This window comes from Phoenix dactylifera, chromosome 9, assembly GCF_009389715.1.
Source record: "Phoenix dactylifera cultivar Barhee BC4 chromosome 9, palm_55x_up_171113_PBpolish2nd_filt_p, whole genome shotgun sequence".
NCBI lineage: Eukaryota > Viridiplantae > Streptophyta > Magnoliopsida > Arecales > Arecaceae > Phoenix > Phoenix dactylifera.
In genome coordinates, this window is record NC_052400.1 from 5,199,741 (window position 1) to 5,218,385 (window position 18,645).

Sequence of the window (18,645 nt, forward strand, 5' to 3'; positions counted from 1 at the left end):
CATTCAAATAATTTCCAAAAGTAGTAGCTTGCAATATAGGAAAGTTACCTAGTTGGGCTTGAGAGACAAAGGCTGACTTAATTTGGAGAGATTTGAATCTTCTAAAGCCAGCAGATTTTTGAAATTCTTTCCATAATTACTAGCTTGCAAGGAAGGAAAGTTTCCTTCATAAACAGCATTATAGGCGATAATTTACTTCCGAAAATAGCTCCTTTGCCATCAATAGACAAATCTCCATTTGAATTTCGCAACAATTGTTGAGGGAAGAGTAGTGCCACTATAGGAGGCTGTATTGCCTTTTGAGGAGGCACACCACCATCACCAATGGCTCCAAACCGACCTGCATAGTCACCTCCAAGTGGATGCACTATATGATCCAACCCAACAACTTGAACGCCACCATTAACATCTCCAACCTTGGTATTTGGCAACCCCAAGGCCATTCGTGCAGAACTAGCATCCACCACTCCCTTCTTGTCACCAAGAACAACCTTTGAACTAGCAGCACCACCACACTTAGACCCACTCGGTTCAAGATCCAAAGCACCGCAACCAGGGCCTAAACAACCAATAACTCCACCACCAACAAGATTCTTCTTCACCTCACCATCATTCGAAGGAGAATCCATCAAAAAGGTGAAAAGAAGAGCCCACCAGAACCAAACAATCCCACAGAAAAAAACCACCAAAGTAATCGGATCAAAAAGAGGCTAATTCAACTACAGAAGAGAAAAAAGAAGGAACAATCGTAATCAACAAGAAGAATCAAAGATGACCATGAAGGAAGAAGAAAAATAAGAGAGGAAGGAAGGAAGAGAGAGGGGTTCTCATTAGACACCCTTATTAGATAGTATTGCGAAGTCTCCAATGCCCTCACAAGTGCATAACGCTATTTCTCCGCTCCACTGCCACCCCAAAAACCCTGTAAAAGGAGGGTAGTTCTATATACACCCCCCTATTGCTCAGGACACCCCCCAAAAACCAAAAAAAAATACCCAAACTAACCTTTAGTGTAATTACCATATTGCCCTTGAAATTTTCTCATACACCCCCCCTTCCTCCTCCTCCGTTTCGTTTTGAAAAGAAAAAAAAAAACCCCCCTCAAACCCTCCTTAAACCCCTCGATCCATTTACATCGTTTAGGCGATCTTTGAAGGAGATTTAAGCCCCATTCGAAGCATGGACAAGCAACTAGTGATTTGGGACGAAGAATCGGCCGCAAAGGTACGTGTTCCACCTTGTTTCGAAATTTTTTTTTTTTTTCACGGTTCGTGCTCCGTTCGGCACTGGGTCGCCGAACAAAAGGCTTCTGTTCGGCTGAACAGTGCCGAACAGAAGCCTTCTGTTCGGCAACCCTCAACCGAACAGATCTGTTCGGCTGCATAGTGCTGAACAAAAGGCTTCTGTCCGGCACTGTTCAGCCGAACAGAAGCCTTTTGTTCGGCGATCCAGTGCCGAACGGAGCACGAACCGTGAAAAAAAAAATTTCGGGAGAAGCCGGCGAGGTGGTCGGAGATCGGGAGAATGCCGGCGACGAGAGGGAGAAGGGGGAACGGGGGGGTTTTGGGCGTTGGCGAGGTGTTTTGGAGGGGAAGAGCGGGGTGGGGGGGGGGTTTGGGGGGTGTAGAGAGCAATTTAGGTGAGGGGGTGGGGAGGGTGGGGGGTAATTTAGGAATTTTTAATTTTTTAGGGGTGTCCTTAGCAAATGGGGGGGTGTAGAGAGTATTTAATTTTTTTTTAATTTTTGGGGGGTGTCCTGAGCAATAGGGGGGGTGTATATAGAACCACCCGTAAAAGGACCCTCAAACCTACTATAGCGTGACGTGTCCAGACATCGTTGGCCCAAAAACCCTAATTCCCACGCCCAAGGCCTTCTTGCTGGAACCTCAGCGAAACCCAACCCACGCGGCTTTATATCCGATCCGCTTCTCGCGGTCTTCGGCGTCCCGGCCGCCCCCGCCGCCACCTCTTCCGCCATGGCAGCCACAGCCATCCTCAGAAACTCGAGCTCGAGGCGCCTTCTCCGCTTCTCCTTCTCCTCCTCCTCCTGTTCCCCTCTCCATTACTCGAGCTGCCGGGGAGGGATCTCGAGCACTTTCTCGGTTCCGGGGACGCAAGGGCTGCTGTGTTGCAATGGGGCGAGCATCGTCGAGTCGGGATTTTGGTGGAGGTCGATGGCCACCTTCACTCGCACGTAAGTCTGAACGCAATGGATCTTTAATGTTGGGATTTTGCAGAGTGCACATATCTGATCTAGATGAAAGTTTCAACTTTTTTTACCTGCTTTTTGAAGTTGTAGTTCTGTTGTTTTTGTTGTTCTTGTTGTTGTTGTTGTTGTTTCTCCTGCTTAAAAAGTTTGGTATTTTTTATTTAATATTTATGCTGTTTACTTTTCCTTTTTTCCTTTCACTCAATTTCGAGTGCTATTGAGTTATTTGAGTCCTCCCATTTGTTGTGGCAATTCATCCGTATTTCAGTGGCAAATGGTTTTCAGTAGTGCATGGTCAAACCTAACTTAGTGTCGTCAGTTGAAAATGTAACTGTTTTCGTATCATGAGTTGTTTGTTTCCTCAGGAAGCCTCATGTAAATGTTGGTACCATTGGGCATGTTGATCACGGGAAAACTACACTCACGGCGGCAATTACTAAGGTTGAACAGTCATGATGGGTTGATAATTCTTTTGCTCTGATCTTAGCTCTTCTTTTAAATCAATGATCTTTATATCTTTTACCTTGGGGAATTTGGATATGTAAAAATTGAGTCACAATGTAAAGTATTGGGAACATGGTTTTGTGTAAAAGAACTGCATTCCATTGCTGTCAGGTTCTTTCTGAAGAGGGAAAAGCCAAGGCAGTTGCTTTTGATGAAATCGACAAGGCCCCGGAGGAGAAAGCTAGGGGGATTACCATTGCAACAGTTAGGTTATTTTATTACTTCTTAATGTTTTACTACTTTTTTCTTGCAGTAGGTTGTATATTGCACCTTAGCAGAGATACTTCAATCTTTGTTGTCGTGCTATAGAAATTCTTTACATGGTTTCACAGGCTCATGTGGAGTACGAGACTGCTAAACGACATTATGCTCATGTAGATTGCCCAGGACATGCAGATTATGTTAAGGTAAATTCTGATAATATTTAGACATGTTTAGTTTTATTATTTATATAATGTTTGCATTGGCATATACATATGGTCATGGGACTGACCCACTTTCGGAAAAATTTACAAGTCACAAAATATATACAAAATTCAAAGAAAACCATAACAAAAATGAGAATGTTGAAGTGATTTTTGACAAAACTACACAACTATGAGTGATGAGTAAATTAGCTCTAAGCAAGAACGGTGGAACCGTTCCGAACCGGACGGTTCCGACCGTTTCGAGCCATAACAGTGGCTCATTGGTACAGTTCTGGTAATAGAAACGAAACCCATTGCCGGAGCCGGAGTCGGAGCCGGAGAAGGAGAAGGAAAGAGAGAGAGAGCGAGCGGGGGAGGAAGGGAGGGAGAGGGCAGGTTCAAAACAGGGGTCCGGCTGTGGCCTCGCTCCCGCGACCTCCTCCAGCGTCCGCCACTCTCTGCCGGGCTCCCTCCCTCCCCCTTCCTCCCTCTCTTCTCCTTCTCTCTCTCTTTTCCTCTCTCCCACAGTCTGCATGCTGTCTTCTCTGTCGGTATAGGCCCGGCACGGCCCATACTGACTCGTGCCGCCGGGTACTGGTTCCGCCGACCTTGGCTCCAACCATGTATAAAATGATAAGAAATGATTGAGATGGCTAGGGGGAATGCCCATGTAGACGTTTGAATTTTGGTTGATAGGTATGGAAGAAGGTTATGAACTTGTGACCTAGATGGAAGATGGAAAAAAAATAAAATCTTAGTGTGGAAGATTGAATAGAAAATAATGATTTTTTTGATAATATTAAATGGACAAGATAAAATTTGTTGGCTGTGGTTATGGTTGTTTCTGTATGCTTCTGTTTTCCTTGATTTATTCCTGATTATATAATTATGATGCATTCCTTTAATACTCTAGCATTTGTAATTCAAAGATGAAAACATCTGTTCCTTAATGAAGGCATTTAAGTGATAATAGAACTTGTAAAAGAAATGAAGATTACTTTTTCCTGTGTAGGAGAAACTATAACTTAGCAGAACATTTTTAGTTAATCCCAAAACTATGTGTTAGAATTTCTTTTTAAAACCAATGCAGCATATAAGGAATCCAAGCTTTTTGTTTATGTTATGTATGCTGACTTAGAAGAGTTAATTGAGCTGACAATTGTTTAGACTTTGTAATATATAGAAACCAAGATGAAACAGGCCATCTTGACCAGTGTGCTGGTGTTAATATGCATTATATCATGACAAAATCTTAGTTGACCTGAAACTTTGTTTCCACTTGAATAGGATGTGGGAATGTATTTTGTTTCCTAGTGATTAGAAATTTATTTTTTAGGATTGCTGAGATTAGGTTGTAGCCAAGGTTTGAAATCTCAATTTTGGTTTTGGTTGGGCATGTGGAGTTTTGATTGTTTTGATATTTTTTCCATGTGTCAACAGTTTCAATCAAAAGATAAATAAAAATAGAGAAAATGGAGAAAAATATAAAAGAATCCAAAAACTATTTTTTATTACATGCCATGTTGGGGCATTGTGTGATATAATTGTGAAATGGCTCAAGACTATAGTTGTATGTCATTGCTTAGCATATTTAAATGTTTTCTTCATCAATTAGAGTGGACCTTGGAAAGTTATCAAATTTGGGCATTTCCTTACATTTTCTAGGTTACATGGCCATTCTGACTTGATGCGTAGAGCATTATGTATTTTCTATAACAAAAATTCTTGTTTAATGTTGTGATGATGTTTTGTGCTCAAATATTCGCATTAGTCTCTGAAGGTACTATAATAAGGACCTCTTTGGAGGCTAAGGCCAGGTGAGAGGTCAAGGACCCTAAGCCAAGGCAGAAATCCCTATCTCGAATGCTAAAGCCTGAAAATACATAATTTTTGTTTTGATTTGGGGCCAAGAATTATGACCTTCCCTTGACTGTAGCTTAATAACCAAATATTTTTAATATTAAGGCTGTTATATGGTCAATCTCTCTGCATTTACAAAGTGTTATATTATTTCATATCATATTAAACTCAGATGATTCTATCAAACGCAAAGGTAATATGATTAGAATTTTGGATGTCAGGCTGATTAATTAATTGCTGTGGCAATCTTTTGGCCATTTATATGTTTGCTGTAACCATAAATGGGAGCTTGCACTACTTTCTTGCTGGTTTCTAGTAGCTATGTGGGAGAGAAGAAAAAAAGTTGAATGAAGGAAGAACTGCCAGTAATTGTATAAAGTGAAACAAATGATTAATGCTGTCATTTAGACCCAAAAATCTGGATCCAGCCTAGATCCAAGCCAAACACAACCTTGGACCTGAGGGTTTATCAGTCAAATGTGCATCTAAATGGAGACTCATGAGATATTTTGGATTTGGGTCTGCTATTGATAAACCCTACCCAGATTTGCTGAGGTCCATAAATGGGTTAGGAGAGGGTGATAGGTGGCTTATCTTAAGCTTAGTACTTGTTAGGTCGGATATAACTTGGCCAAAGCCTGTCCTGACAATTACTTGACCCCAATATTTCTCTGCCCAACTCTTCTTTTACTTAAGATAGGGTTAGGTTAAATTTAAAGTAGAGAAAGGAGAACAGAGCAATGGTTAAATATAAGTTTTAGTTTGGCAGAGAAAGAAAAGAGGAGAGAGGCAGCTGGCAATGAGTCTGTGTTAGGGATAGAGTTTGATTAGGCAGCGATTGGAAATAGGATAGGTGATGATGAGGGGGTGGGCTTGGTGGTGATTGGGAATGAGGTGGAATGGTGCATTGGTGGGAAAGAGAGTTGAGTGGTGAGAGGAAGACCTACTTCTTCAAAGAAAACTTGGTCTTGTTGCAACCCCTTTTTGGTGGTGATTGTATGCACCAGTAGCATCAACTTCAAGTTGAGTGGAGTGCTCATGTGGTAGATGTGAAATGTTTCATACTTACCTCTTGCTCCAGCTCCATCTGTCTCTTGTTCCAGCATTGTTAGGATCTGTGATCAAGTTGCTTGCACCTCCACTGACCTTTTGTTCCACTCAGCAACTTCTGTAATGGTAGTGGCAGTCAGGATGTGGTTAAGGCAAAGGTGACGATATAGGATGAGCTGCAAGAAGAGAGAAGTAGAATTGTAACTCTAACCTTGTAGCGATCAATTTGATCAAAACCTAAAGCGCAATTTTGTTATATAAATGCATATACTACTATCACATATTATGTAAGGCTTTGTTTGGTTGTCGACAAAATGAAAGAAAGAAAGGAAAGATAATTTGTTATAGAAAAAGAAAAAGAAAGAAAACCAAGCATTTTCTCATGTCGAAAAGAAAGCAAAATTATATTGTTGCAACAATGTTTCTTGATACTAGCAAGGAAGTGCTCCTGCATCGCATAAAGGTCCACTCCAAGAGGTGTGCTAAAAGTGACTGTTTATTCAAGCTCCTCTTGGTTAATTGAAAGAGTTGGGCTTGGCTCTTTAGGCTTTTCCCAAACATTGGCTTGCTTGGCACTAAAACTTTTCTATGAGGGTCATTTTTGGCCCATCTTAAGCAATCTCAATCATAATTAGATGGTGTTACCTTGACACGTGGGAAGTGCCAAATTGCCCATAGTTGTTGCCACTTCAACTTCCAGAATATTGAAACTAGGGCACTTGTACAATCCAATCATGTACATATATGCATGCTAAAATATGCTGTATGCTTAACTAAGTTGACTTGTTAGCTGCACCTCTGCTTAGATAGGATATACACTCATCTCCTATTAGACTGTGAGAAACAAGTTAGAGGTGTCTGACACTTGACACGTGAGGATCATTTTGCCCAGTTTTTAAAATAGTCAAGTATTAAAATGCCATCACTTATACTCTAGTGTCTCATTTGATAAGAAAAACCTATGTCCAGTGCTAATATCTTTTGTCCAAGATAAGCAAGACACTGTTTCTTGGGTGACATGCAATGTCATGCCTTCTATTTTTTTCTGTTCAATTGCCCAGAAGTGGCAGCAATCTAAATTTTTTAAAACAATATGAAGTATGAATCTGTATTATCCATGGTATGCTGAACCGGCCCGTACCGACCGGTTCATATCATACCAGACCGATCTGGTCTCTGCTGGTCCAATTCCACAGTGAAAAACAGTTGCCCCATTGGAGCCGGAACCGAGCGGTATGGGGCTGCACCGGCCTGAACCGGCCGATACAAGAGCGAACCGGATGGAACCGGATCGGTTCTGTCCGGTTCGGCCAGTGTGAATCGGTACCGAGTCCTGGGGCATTTAATGCCACAGAGTGGCATTTAATGCCGTAGCAGGATGCCATGGCCTGTTGTGGCATTGTGGCAGCGCCCCGCTCGCGCTGCGCGCTGTTGGCTGGTTTGGTACCGGTCCAAAATAGTCTGCACCGATCTGCTAGGCAACCAGTACGGTACTGGTACGGCATACCTTGGTATCACCCATATCAAAAATGTGCGTGGAGTGATAAAAAACTGATGGAACAATCATAGAAGAGTTGTGAAGAAGGAAAATACAGTGAGTGCAAAAATGGGTACATGATGTCCCTAGATTACTATTCAATCAATGATGGGATTGGTTGGGTGATTGGTAAGCGACAAAATGTTGCTTTTATCCGCCCGCAACCCGCTTTCTTTGTCCGGTCAATCAAGCTGAGGCCACAAACAAGACCACGCTTAGTATCCTAAGCAAGACTGCTAAGGAGAAAAATGAGGATTGACATTTGAAACCTTAAATAGCTTCACCACCACCCTTCATCACAAGAATCCACCGGTTAAGAACCTACTCTCTATTGCCGGAGACCACGTGCACACGACTTTACCTATGTATAATATCAAACTTGGGTCCCGAGAAGAAAGTATAATAATTTTTACTTTCCACTCCCTAATGGAAAGATAGTCTTTCCCTATTTCCGAGCTTGGTTGGTTAGCTCCTTTCGTACTTGTATTGTATTTGCTTTTCGTTGACTAAACCGCTGACTGGCCGGTACAATATATGTTTGACTTCTTCTATTCGAAAAAATGAAATTCTCATAAGATCTTCTTGACTGTTATTCAAAAGGAAAAAAGACCTAGTTCACTCGCCCATGGCTGAATGGTTAAAGCGCCCAACTCATAATTGGCAAATTCGTAGGTTCAATTCCTACTGGATCATGTATGGGTACTCTGGAAATTGGCTTCGCTGCGCCCTGAATAATCAAAAAGCTGCATGAGAAGATTCATCCCATTTTAGCGAGAGGGAGGCAGTGAATCACCTGGGCTACGGATTTTTCGGTTTCCTGGCCTAATACGAAAAACCCGTCGGAAAGGAAGGAAAACGGAAAGTCGTCGAAAAGTATGGCCAGGAAGATTCATCCCATTTTAGCGAGATATCCTCTGTTTCGCCCAAGAAATATTGGTATTTTCTGAACGGAGCCTGGAGACTTTATTTTATCAGTCCAAGTCAACCATAAATTCTTCTAATTGATAATATTGATCCCCAATATAAATTGATCTAATTGTACTTCACGCTCCAAATGATTGATGGTTCACTCAATCTCAATACAATATTTCTTGGGCGAAACAGAGGATATCTCGATCGGGGGAGAGAACGGGTAAATCCCATATGACCCAATATGTCTAACAAGTCGCACTATACGTCAACCCAAACTGCATCTTCCTCTCCAGGACTCCGAAAAGGTACTTTTGGAACACCAATGGGCATTAAATTAAAGAAAAAAAATTAAGTACTATACTTCACTTTAATATGGAAACGTAACAATGGGTTTATTGTCTTCATCCTTTTTTCTGTTTATTCTATTTTCTAGATAGATTGATTGGAAGGTTTATAGAGTAAGATAGAATGAATAAAGAAAAATTTTAACGAACGGAGCAATCGATCGTTCGAATGATAAACAAGTATCTATGCATTCGTTCCCACAAAATGGGACCAATTCTCCCATTGCGTATTGGTACTTATCGGGTATAGAATAGATCTGCTTCTCTTTGTTCTTATGAACAGAATTGTTCCGTTATTTTCAATGGAACAGAATAAATATTAACTCTTTCTCATACAGAATCCACTGAAAAGGTTAGGTACTTAGGTACATAGTATAGTCCTTTCCAATGCGATAAAATAAGGTGACATAGTGTCTATTTATCTTTGATAAAGGGGTATTTCCATGGGTTTGCCTTGGTATCGTGTTCATATTGTCGTATTGAATGATCCCGGTCGATTGCTTTCTGTCCATATAATGCATACAGCTCTAGTTTCTGGTTGGGCCGGTTCGATGGCTCTATACGAATTAGCGGTTTTTGATCCCTCTGACCCTGTTCTTGATCCAATGTGGAGACAAGGTATGTTCGTTATACCCTTCATGACTCGTTTAGGAATAACCAATTCGTGGGGTGGTTGGAGTATTTCAGGAGGAATTATAACGAATCCGGGTATTTGGAGTTATGAAGGTGTCGCAGGGGCACATATTGTGTTTTCTGGCTTGTGCTTCTTGGCAGCTATCTGGCATTGGGTGTATTGGGATCTAGAAATATTCTGTGATGAGCGTACGGGAAAACCTTCTTTGGATTTGCCCAAGATCTTTGGAATTCATTTATTTCTCTCAGGGGTGGCTTGCTTTGGCTTTGGCGCATTTCATGTAACAGGTTTGTATGGTCCTGGAATATGGGTGTCCGATCCTTATGGACTAACTGGAAAAGTACAATCTGTAAATCCAGCGTGGGGCGCGGAAGGTTTTGATCCTTTTGTTCCGGGAGGAATAGCCTCTCATCATATTGCAGCGGGTACATTGGGCATATTAGCAGGTCTATTCCATCTTAGTGTCCGTCCGCCTCAACGTCTATACAAAGGATTACGTATGGGAAATATTGAAACTGTACTTTCTAGTAGTATCGCTGCTGTTTTTTTTGCAGCTTTCGTTGTTGCTGGAACTATGTGGTATGGTTCAGCAACTACCCCAATCGAATTATTTGGTCCCACTCGTTATCAGTGGGATCAGGGATACTTTCAGCAAGAAATATATCGAAGAGTTAGCGCCGGACTAGCCGAAAATCTGAGTTTATCGGAAGCTTGGTCTAAAATTCCCGAAAAATTAGCTTTTTATGATTACATTGGTAATAATCCGGCAAAAGGGGGATTATTCAGAGCAGGCTCAATGGACAACGGGGATGGAATAGCTGTTGGATGGTTAGGACACCCCGTCTTTAGAGATAAAGAAGGGCGCGAGCTTTTTGTACGTCGTATGCCTACTTTTTTTGAAATATTTCCGGTAGTTTTAGTAGATGGAGACGGAATTGTGAGAGCCGATGTTCCTTTTAGAAGGGCAGAATCAAAATATAGTGTTGAACAAGTAGGTGTAACTGTCGAGTTCTATGGTGGCGAACTCAATGGAGTTAGTTATGGTGATCCTGCTACTGTAAAAAAATACGCTAGACGTGCCCAATTAGGTGAAATTTTTGAATTAGATCGGGCTACTTTGAAATCCGATGGTGTTTTTCGTAGCAGTCCAAGGGGTTGGTTCACTTTTGGGCATGCTACGTTTGCTTTGCTCTTCTTTTTTGGACACATTTGGCATGGTGCTAGAACCTTGTTCAGAGATGTTTTTGCTGGTATTGATCCAGATTTGGATGCTCAAGTGGAATTTGGAACATTTCAAAAACTTGGGGATCCAACTACAAGGAGACAAGTAGTCTGATACAACATTGCTCTGGTATCTTTCGCCTCTATTTTTTTGATTTGACATAAGGTACCGGAGAAATCTTGATTTGAATCACCATTTATTCTTTGACTCTTTACTTTTCTTTATATGGTAAATGATCCCAAATGAATAGGTGTGGAAGCTATAATTGTAAACCACGATCGAATCTATGGAAGCATTGGTTTATACATTCCTTTTAGTCTCGACTTTAGGGATAATTTTTTTCGCTATCTTTTTTCGAGAACCGCCTAAGGTTCCGACTAAAACTAAAAAATGAAATAATTTTTCATTATCTAAATTGAAGTAATGAGCCTCCCAATATGGGAGACTCATTACTTCAACTAGTCCCCGTGTTCTTCGAATGGATCTCTTAGTTGTTGAGAGGGTTGCCCAAAAGCGGTATATAAGGCGTACCCAGTAAAGCTTACAAGTAAACCAGATATGGAGATGGCGACTAGGGTTGCTGTTTCCATTTTTAGATAATTTCAAGATCACAATGGATCTACGATAAGATCGTTTATTTACAACTACAACGGAATGGTATACAAAGTCAACAGATCTCAACCAAGGAATAGTATTTTATGGCTACACAAACCGTTGAGGGTAGTTCTAGATCTGGGCCAAGACGAACTACTGTAGGGAATTTATTGAAACCATTGAATTCGGAATATGGTAAAGTAGCACCGGGCTGGGGGACTACACCACTTATGGGGGTCGCAATGGCTCTATTTGCGATATTCCTATCTATTATTTTGGAAATTTATAATTCTTCCGTTTTACTGGATGGAATTTCAATGAGTTAGGTTCATAAGAACTAGAAAGTCCCAGTTTTTCAATCAAAAAAATTACTTTACTTAAGAAAGACTCGGATTTCTAGACCATTCTGGTAGTTCGACCGTGAGATTTATTTGTTTCGGTATTTCCGGAATATGAGTGTGTGACTTGTTATAATTGATCCTATTGATAATACAGAAAATGGGCCTGTCATCTCTATCAAGATGATTCTAACTCGTCGGATATTTATTCTAGTATCTGGAGCACGGAATATATAGAATAGATCAAGAAAAGAAATATTTGAACTATGATTCATACCTACTATTTACTATTCAGACTTCGCAACCGGACTCAAAAAAAATTCAAATAGGTATTTCCTAAATCAAACGATTTTTCTTCTTTCAGTTTGAACAAAGGACAAATGTTTCTCTAGATTTTGTTGAGTCATTACATCCATTCATTGAATAAGTGATCATCAAACGGTTCTTACTCAGAGAACCTTTGAGCTTTGCTTGATTAAATCATCGTGGTTCTAGTATGAATCTGAGGTTTCAATTGATTCATAGGGTCTCAACAAGGGAATTCCTATCAATAGCAAAACTATTGTTAATCTGCATTACGCACAAAAAAATAACAAATCAAATAACAAATAAAAAAATAGGAAAGAGAAGATTCAAGAGGCCTGTACCGATCAACATAAAGAAAGACGGATGAGCCAACTTGATATTTTTGGCATTATCATCACAAAGAAGAGATTCCGGATTTTTGTTACTTCCTATCTTTGGGGCAAATCGAATCAAGTGGCTAAGAAGTTTTGAACTTTCTATTACATATCCGTTGAAATCAGTATTTGTGTGTTTCTGCTTGAGCCGTACGAGATGAAATTCTCATATACGGTTCTCAGAGGGGGAATTCTTTTGGATTACCTATCTCAATAAGGTATATGATTGGTTTGAGGAACGTCTCGAGATTCAGGCGATTGCAGATGATATAACTAGTAAATATGTTCCTCCTCATGTCAACATATTTTATTGTTTAGGGGGGATCACACTTACTTGTTTTTTAGTACAAGTAGCTACAGGTTTTGCTATGACTTTTTACTATCGTCCAACCGTTACAGAAGCTTTTTCCTCTGTTCAATACATAATGACTGAGGCCAATTTTGGTTGGTTAATTCGATCAGTTCATCGATGGTCAGCAAGTATGATGGTTCTAATGATGATCCTGCACGTATTTCGTGTATATCTCACAGGTGGATTTAAAAAACCCCGCGAATTAACTTGGGTTACAGGTGTGGTTTTAGGTGTATTGACTGCATCTTTTGGTGTAACTGGTTATTCCTTACCTCGGGACCAAATTGGTTATTGGGCAGTAAAAATCGTGACAGGTGTACCTGAAGCTATTCCTGTAATAGGATCGCCTTTGGTAGAGTTATTACGTGGAAGTGCTAGTGTGGGCCAATCCACTTTGACTCGTTTTTATAGTTTACACACTTTTGTATTGCCTCTTCTTACTGCCGTATTTATGTTAATGCACTTTCCAATGATACGTAAGCAAGGTATTTCGGGTCCTTTATAGAGAAGACAGATCATAGATATTTGTAATTGATCATATATCATATCGGGAAGGAACAATATTATTTCATTGCTACAAATATGGATTCATTGCTACAAATATGGATTATTGAAAAAATAAGACATGTTATTTGGATACTTCTCTTCAACACCGCATATTGGAGCGCCAAACACAATTAAGAGTTAAAATTTGGTCTAACGAAAGAACTTTATTGCTTTTCAAGTCCTTAAGGAGAGATTTTAGAAGTAAAGAGTTATAGAAGTTCAGGAGTCCCGATGTATAGTATTATTTTTGAGGATGATAGTGTTATTTCGATGATTAACACAACAATTGAGGGAATATTAAATTAATAGTATGACTTAACTTGATACACCACTAATTAACACCACATTCTTTGATACGTTGAAAGAATGAGATCAAGACGACTCCCAATGATTAACAACGAGATAAGAATATGAAAAAGAGTCTTTAAATCTAATTCAGCAAAGTTTCAAGTGAAATATACTTTTAAGGGTAAAATAGTAATTTTCATTATTAAGGGTATACACTCAAAATTACTTGAAATATGTCTTATTGATTATATGAATTAGTCTAACCTTAAGATGCAGGAAAGTGTGAATTGAGGCGACCCCAGAGGAAGTAGAGTCGACCCTGGCACACCCCTGGCACAGATGAACAATGAGTGGAGCCGACCCCATATATCTTTGAGCCGCTCCAGGAGAGGAGCCGACCCCAAAGAACCTTGAGCCGACCCCAGTTTGAAGCATCAAGAAAACAACTCTCTGCAATTTACTGAGAGGGCCGACCCCAAGTTTTCTTGAGCCGACCCCAGATGGAGCCGACCCCAGGAACACTTGAGCCGACCCCAATGGAGCCGACCCCAACTGAACATGAGCCGACCCCAAGAATATGTGCTCAAAACCATGTCTCTGGAATCCCTGAGAGGGTCGACCCCAATGGAGCTTGAGTTGACCCCACTGTAGCATGGGTCGACCCCAAGAAAGGTTGAGTCGACCCTAGTGAAAACAGCTGAAAATACAAGGTTCTGTGGTTCTTGAGAAGGCCGACCCCACTGTAGCAGAGGTCGACCCCAGATGAGTTCGATTCCACCAATTGATGGGGTCCTCCGCTCGGCCGACGGCTCCTCACCAAACTAATCCGCTGATCGCAGGCTTTTTGCCTTGCTAGAACTTCTTCCTTGGCCGAATATAGGTAACGCTTGGGGGGGATGCGATGCTCACACCAAAAAGATGAACAATATGCCTTCCAAGGATTTCACCAATGAAGATCAAAGGAACTTTTGGATTCAATCTCAAGTGGAAAGATCAATTACAAGAACAAAACAAGAAACATAAAGCAAAGATAAATTCGAGCAAAGGATTGGAAGGATCCCTTCCTAGCCTAATCTAATGAGACAGATTGATTTATCCCTCACATTCCCTGTCCTAGAACACAGATCTAAGACCCAAATTGGCACAAGTGCCTCGGCATGCATGCCGCCCAACCTCTCAACAAGAGGATACAAAGCTCTCAAGCTCTCACAAATGGCTCAAAAAAACAAAAATCCCCTTCTCCTGCGGCCTTAAGGGCCTTTAAATAGACTGCATAGAGGATCCAAGGAAGGAAGAAATCTACCCAAGCGGTAGGTCCTCTCTTCCTTGGCTGGTGCGGATTCGGGACACGCGACCCGTGTGGCTGGGATGCGGATCCCGGTTGGCCCGGACTCGCATCCGGGCTGGCTTTATGTTGCAGCGCTGAATTCGGGATGCGCGTCCTGGTTGGCTAGGATGCGGATCCTGGCTGGCTTTATGTGGGTGTCCATGGATGGGTGCTATCTGGTGGTGGCTGCATTGGGTTCGCGCGGGGCGCACGCGGGTGTGCGCTAGGCACGCACGGGCCCGCGCCGGTCTGGACAAGCTGTATGCTGGCCTGCATTGGCAGCACGCTGGCTGGTGGATGCTCTCGGGCGCACGCGGCCGGGCAGGTGGCCGGGCGCTCTGGCGGTTTCGGCGCGTTGGTGGACAGGCGCTCGGCTGCTCGCGCGTGGGCACCTAGGCGCAGGCGAGGATGGGCGCGTGCGGGCTGAATGCTGGGCGCGCGTTTGCTGGTGCTATGGGTGTGCGCGGGCTGAATGCTGGGTGTGCGCTCGCTGCATGACGGGCAAAGCTGAATGCTGCGGGCCTGCGCGCGGCCTGCTGGTGCGCGTGCGGTGCTGCTGCGCGCACGGAGCTGTTGGACGCGCTCGAGGGCGTTGGGCAAGGCCCTGCGCACGGGCTGGCTGATAGGTGCCGGGACGCGGGACTCGGGAGCTCTGGACGCGGGTCCTGGGCTCCCAGGTCTTGGGTCCTGGCTGCTGGGCATGAAGAACTACTGCGCATGGGCGGTCTGGCCTTCGGCGCAGTCGCTGTGCTTGGCACTGCACGAAGGCCCTGCGGCGCTGTCTGTGGGTCGCGCATGCATGTGGCCCGTTGGTCATGTCCGGCCGATGGCTGCTGGGCAAGCTGCGCCCGCTCGGACACTGGACGCCATATGCGCATGGGCGCGGAGGACCGGGCGCGCACGGGCGTGGAGTGTTGGGCTAGAATGTGCGGGCTCAGCGCACACTTGGTTGTGGCCATGCATGCCGAGCTCTGCTGCTGCTGCTGCTGATCGGGGCCAAGCGCGCGGGTGCTGGGATGGGCACCGTGCGCTGGCCTGCTGCGGTGTGCTACTGCAGGGGTCCACGCGCAGAAGCTGGGAAGGGCCTGTGCGTGGGCATTTTTGGCTGCAAGTGTCTCATGTCCTATGCCAGATCGGCCCCTTTGGCCGTGGAAATTTGATGGGACCTCATCATTCCCCATCCCTTGAAGAACATCCTTGCCCTCAAGGATGAGGTTGGAGTATCCATGTGCCATGCCATCGTGGTCATCCTTGCGATTGTGGAGGTACCCAAACATTTTATGGTGGAAAGTAGGAATAATGGGTACTAGAACAAACCTCCAATTAATCATCCCTTCTGCCCAACGTTGGTGCATAATTCCATTGGCTGTTGCTGTAGTTTCTTTGTAGAAGTTTGGTGCTGCAGCCTGGTCTGTAGGGCTCCTGGATGCAGATGCCGTGTGGCCCGGGCGCTGGCCTGGTGCAACCAGGCCATAGGTCCAAGCTTCTGTGGTTGGCAGAGTTCCAGGTGAAGGATTTGGCTGCTGGGTTGGTGCAGGGTTGCTGGATGCCGGCCTTGGGAGTGCTGGACATGGGTTTGTATCTCCCGGAATTGGGATCTTGGCAGTTGCCGTCAATTTGCTGGTTTTCTTCTGGTTTTGCCATTGCAGAATTTTCTGCTGTCACAGCCGGCAGGTCAGCAACCTTGGTGTGCCTGGTTGCCTCCTCCTTGGGGGCTGCTATGGCATCACTTGGTGGCTGGGTTGCTGCTGATGTTGGGCCAGCGACTCCTTCGCTGTGTGCATCTCCCGGCTTGGCTATATGTAGCTTGGTCTCTTTGTGGCTGCCATCAGAAATTGCAGCATCTTGATCAGGTTTGCAACAATGGCTTCCCTTCCACTTGTTGCCGCATTGAAAACAGAGACCATTCTTTATGTACCCTTGCAGCTTCTCCTGAGGTAATTTCCTGACTTCTTTGGGTTGTTCTTTGTTGCTGCTTTCAGCCACTTCTTTACCCGTTGAAGTCGTCTTCTGTTGCAAGGATTTAGAGTCCCTGCTGCTGCATTTGAAGGAGTCATTGCTGAGATTTCTTGGCTCCTTCTCTTGAAGCCGTGGACCCTTGATGGCATCCTTACCATAGCCATTTGCAATTGGCCTCTTCCATTTTTCATCCATGTAGTCTCCTCGGCCATAAGGCTTCTGAGCATGGATTGGTTCTTCATCCGATTCGGTGTCACAGGATCTCTTATCTCTCCACCTCCAATCCCTGCTCTTTAGTCTTCTTCTTTCCTCTATCCTTTTCTTTCTTAGCCTTTTTCTCCACTCATCTCCTGAATCACTCTCACTGTCATGCCTTGCCGGGCCTCGCCACAAGGCATATGACCAAGGGCTCTCACCATGAGATCTTCTGTACTCCCTCTCTCTTATTTTTTTCACATAGTCATCCCTGCTCAACGTTGGTTAACCAACTTACACCCAACGCAGAAAATTCTGTCTGCAACAACTCCCAAAATCAGCAACTATTCCCTGCCTAAGTTGCTGTCTAATCCCTTTAACATTCAACACAAATAAACAGGAGTTTTCTATAGATGGCGGAAAATCAAAATACTGCCACAATATAATCAAATCGTTGCAGAAAATCTGGTGTAATCAGCAAGTATATGTTGCAGAAATTTTCCAACCAACTGTAGACGTCAGATCTGAAATTTTCTGTGTTCCGAACGTTACCTCCTTGAAGAAGACTTGTCTCAACGAGGGTTAGACACTCTCAATGAAAGCACCAGTTGATGGGGTCCTCCGCTCGGCCGACGGCTCCCCACCAAACTAATCCGCTGATCGCAGGCTTTTTGCCTTGCTAGAACTTCTTCCTTGGCCGAATATAGGTAACGCCTGGGGGGATGCGATGCTCACACCAAAAAGATGAACAATATGCCTTCCAAGGATTTCACCAATGAAGATCAAAGGAACTTTTGGATTCAATCTCAAGTGGAAAGATCAATTACAAGAACAAAACAAGAAACATAAAGCAAAGATAAATTCGAGCAAAGGATCGGAAGGATCCCTTCCTAGCCTAATCTAATGAGATGGATTGATTTATCCCTCACATTCCCTGTCCTAGAACATAGATCTAAGACCCAAATTGGCACCAGTGCCTCGGCATGAATGCCGCCCAACCTCTCAACAAGAGGATACAAAGCTCTCAAGCTCTCACAGATGGCTCAAAAAAACAAAAATCCCCTTCTCCTGTGGCCTTAAGGGCCTTTAAATAGACTGCATAGAGGATCCAAGGAAGGAAGAAATCTTCCCAAGCGGTAGGTCCTCTCTTCCTTGGCTGGTGCGGATCCGAGACACGCGACCCGTGTGGCTGGGACGCGGATCCCGGCTGGCCCGGACTCGCATCCGGGCTGGCTTTATGTTGCAGCGCTGAATTTGGGACGCGCATCCTGGTTGTCCAGGACGCGGATCCCGGCTGGCCCGGACTCACATCCGGGCTGGCTTTATGTGGGTGTCCATGGATGGTTGCTATCTGGTGGTGGCTGCGTTGGGTTCGCGCGGGGCGCACGCGGGTGTGCGTTGTGCACGCACGAGCCCGCGCCGGTCTGGACAAGCTGTATGCTGGCCTGCATTGGCAGCACGCTGGCTGGTGGATGCTCTCGGGCGCATGCGGGCGGGCAGTGGCCGGGCGCTCTAGCGGTTTCGACGCGTTGGTGGACAGGCGCTCGGCTGCTCGCGCGTGGGCACCTGGGCGCAGGTGAGGATGGGCGCGTGTTTGCTGGTGCTATGGGCGTGCGCGGGCTGAATGCTGGGTGCGTCCTCGCTGCCTGACGGGCAGAGCTGAATGCTGCGGCCTGCTGGTGCGCGC

General features: G+C 44.0%; 2 protein-coding genes across 8 annotated transcripts in view; both read left to right on the forward strand.

Moving 5' to 3' along the window:
- Positions 1-1,820: 1,820 nt before the first annotated feature.
- Positions 1,821-18,645, forward strand: part of LOC103721475 (elongation factor Tu, mitochondrial-like) — a 65,967-nt gene continuing 49,142 nt past the window's right edge. For 2 of the 7 annotated variants that reach the window (XM_039129882.1, XM_039129884.1), the window contains exons 1-4: positions 1,823-2,194; positions 2,575-2,650; positions 2,825-2,917; positions 3,046-3,120. In XM_039129882.1, coding sequence (XP_038985810.1) covers positions 1,977-2,194; positions 2,575-2,650; positions 2,825-2,917; positions 3,046-3,120 — 462 coding nt within the window. In that variant the 5' untranslated portion in view covers positions 1,823-1,976. Of the gene's footprint in view, positions 2,195-2,574; positions 2,651-2,824; positions 2,918-3,045; positions 3,121-18,645 lie in introns of all 7 variants that reach the window. The other 5 variants (XM_039129883.1, XM_039129885.1, XM_039129886.1 and 2 more) reach the window with 5 other exon arrangements.
- On the forward strand, positions 9,137-12,821 carry LOC120111852 (photosystem II CP47 reaction center protein). The gene has a single exon (XM_039129889.1). The coding sequence runs from the start codon at positions 9,267-9,269 to the stop codon at positions 10,791-10,793; it is 1,527 nt and encodes a 508-aa protein (XP_038985817.1). The 5' UTR covers positions 9,137-9,266; the 3' UTR covers positions 10,794-12,821.

Bases quoted from the DNA above. Each gene is read 5' to 3' on its own strand.
- LOC120111852 (XM_039129889.1), top strand. From the start codon at position 9,267: ATGGGTTTGCCTTGGTATCGTGTTCATATTGTCGTATTGAATGATCCC.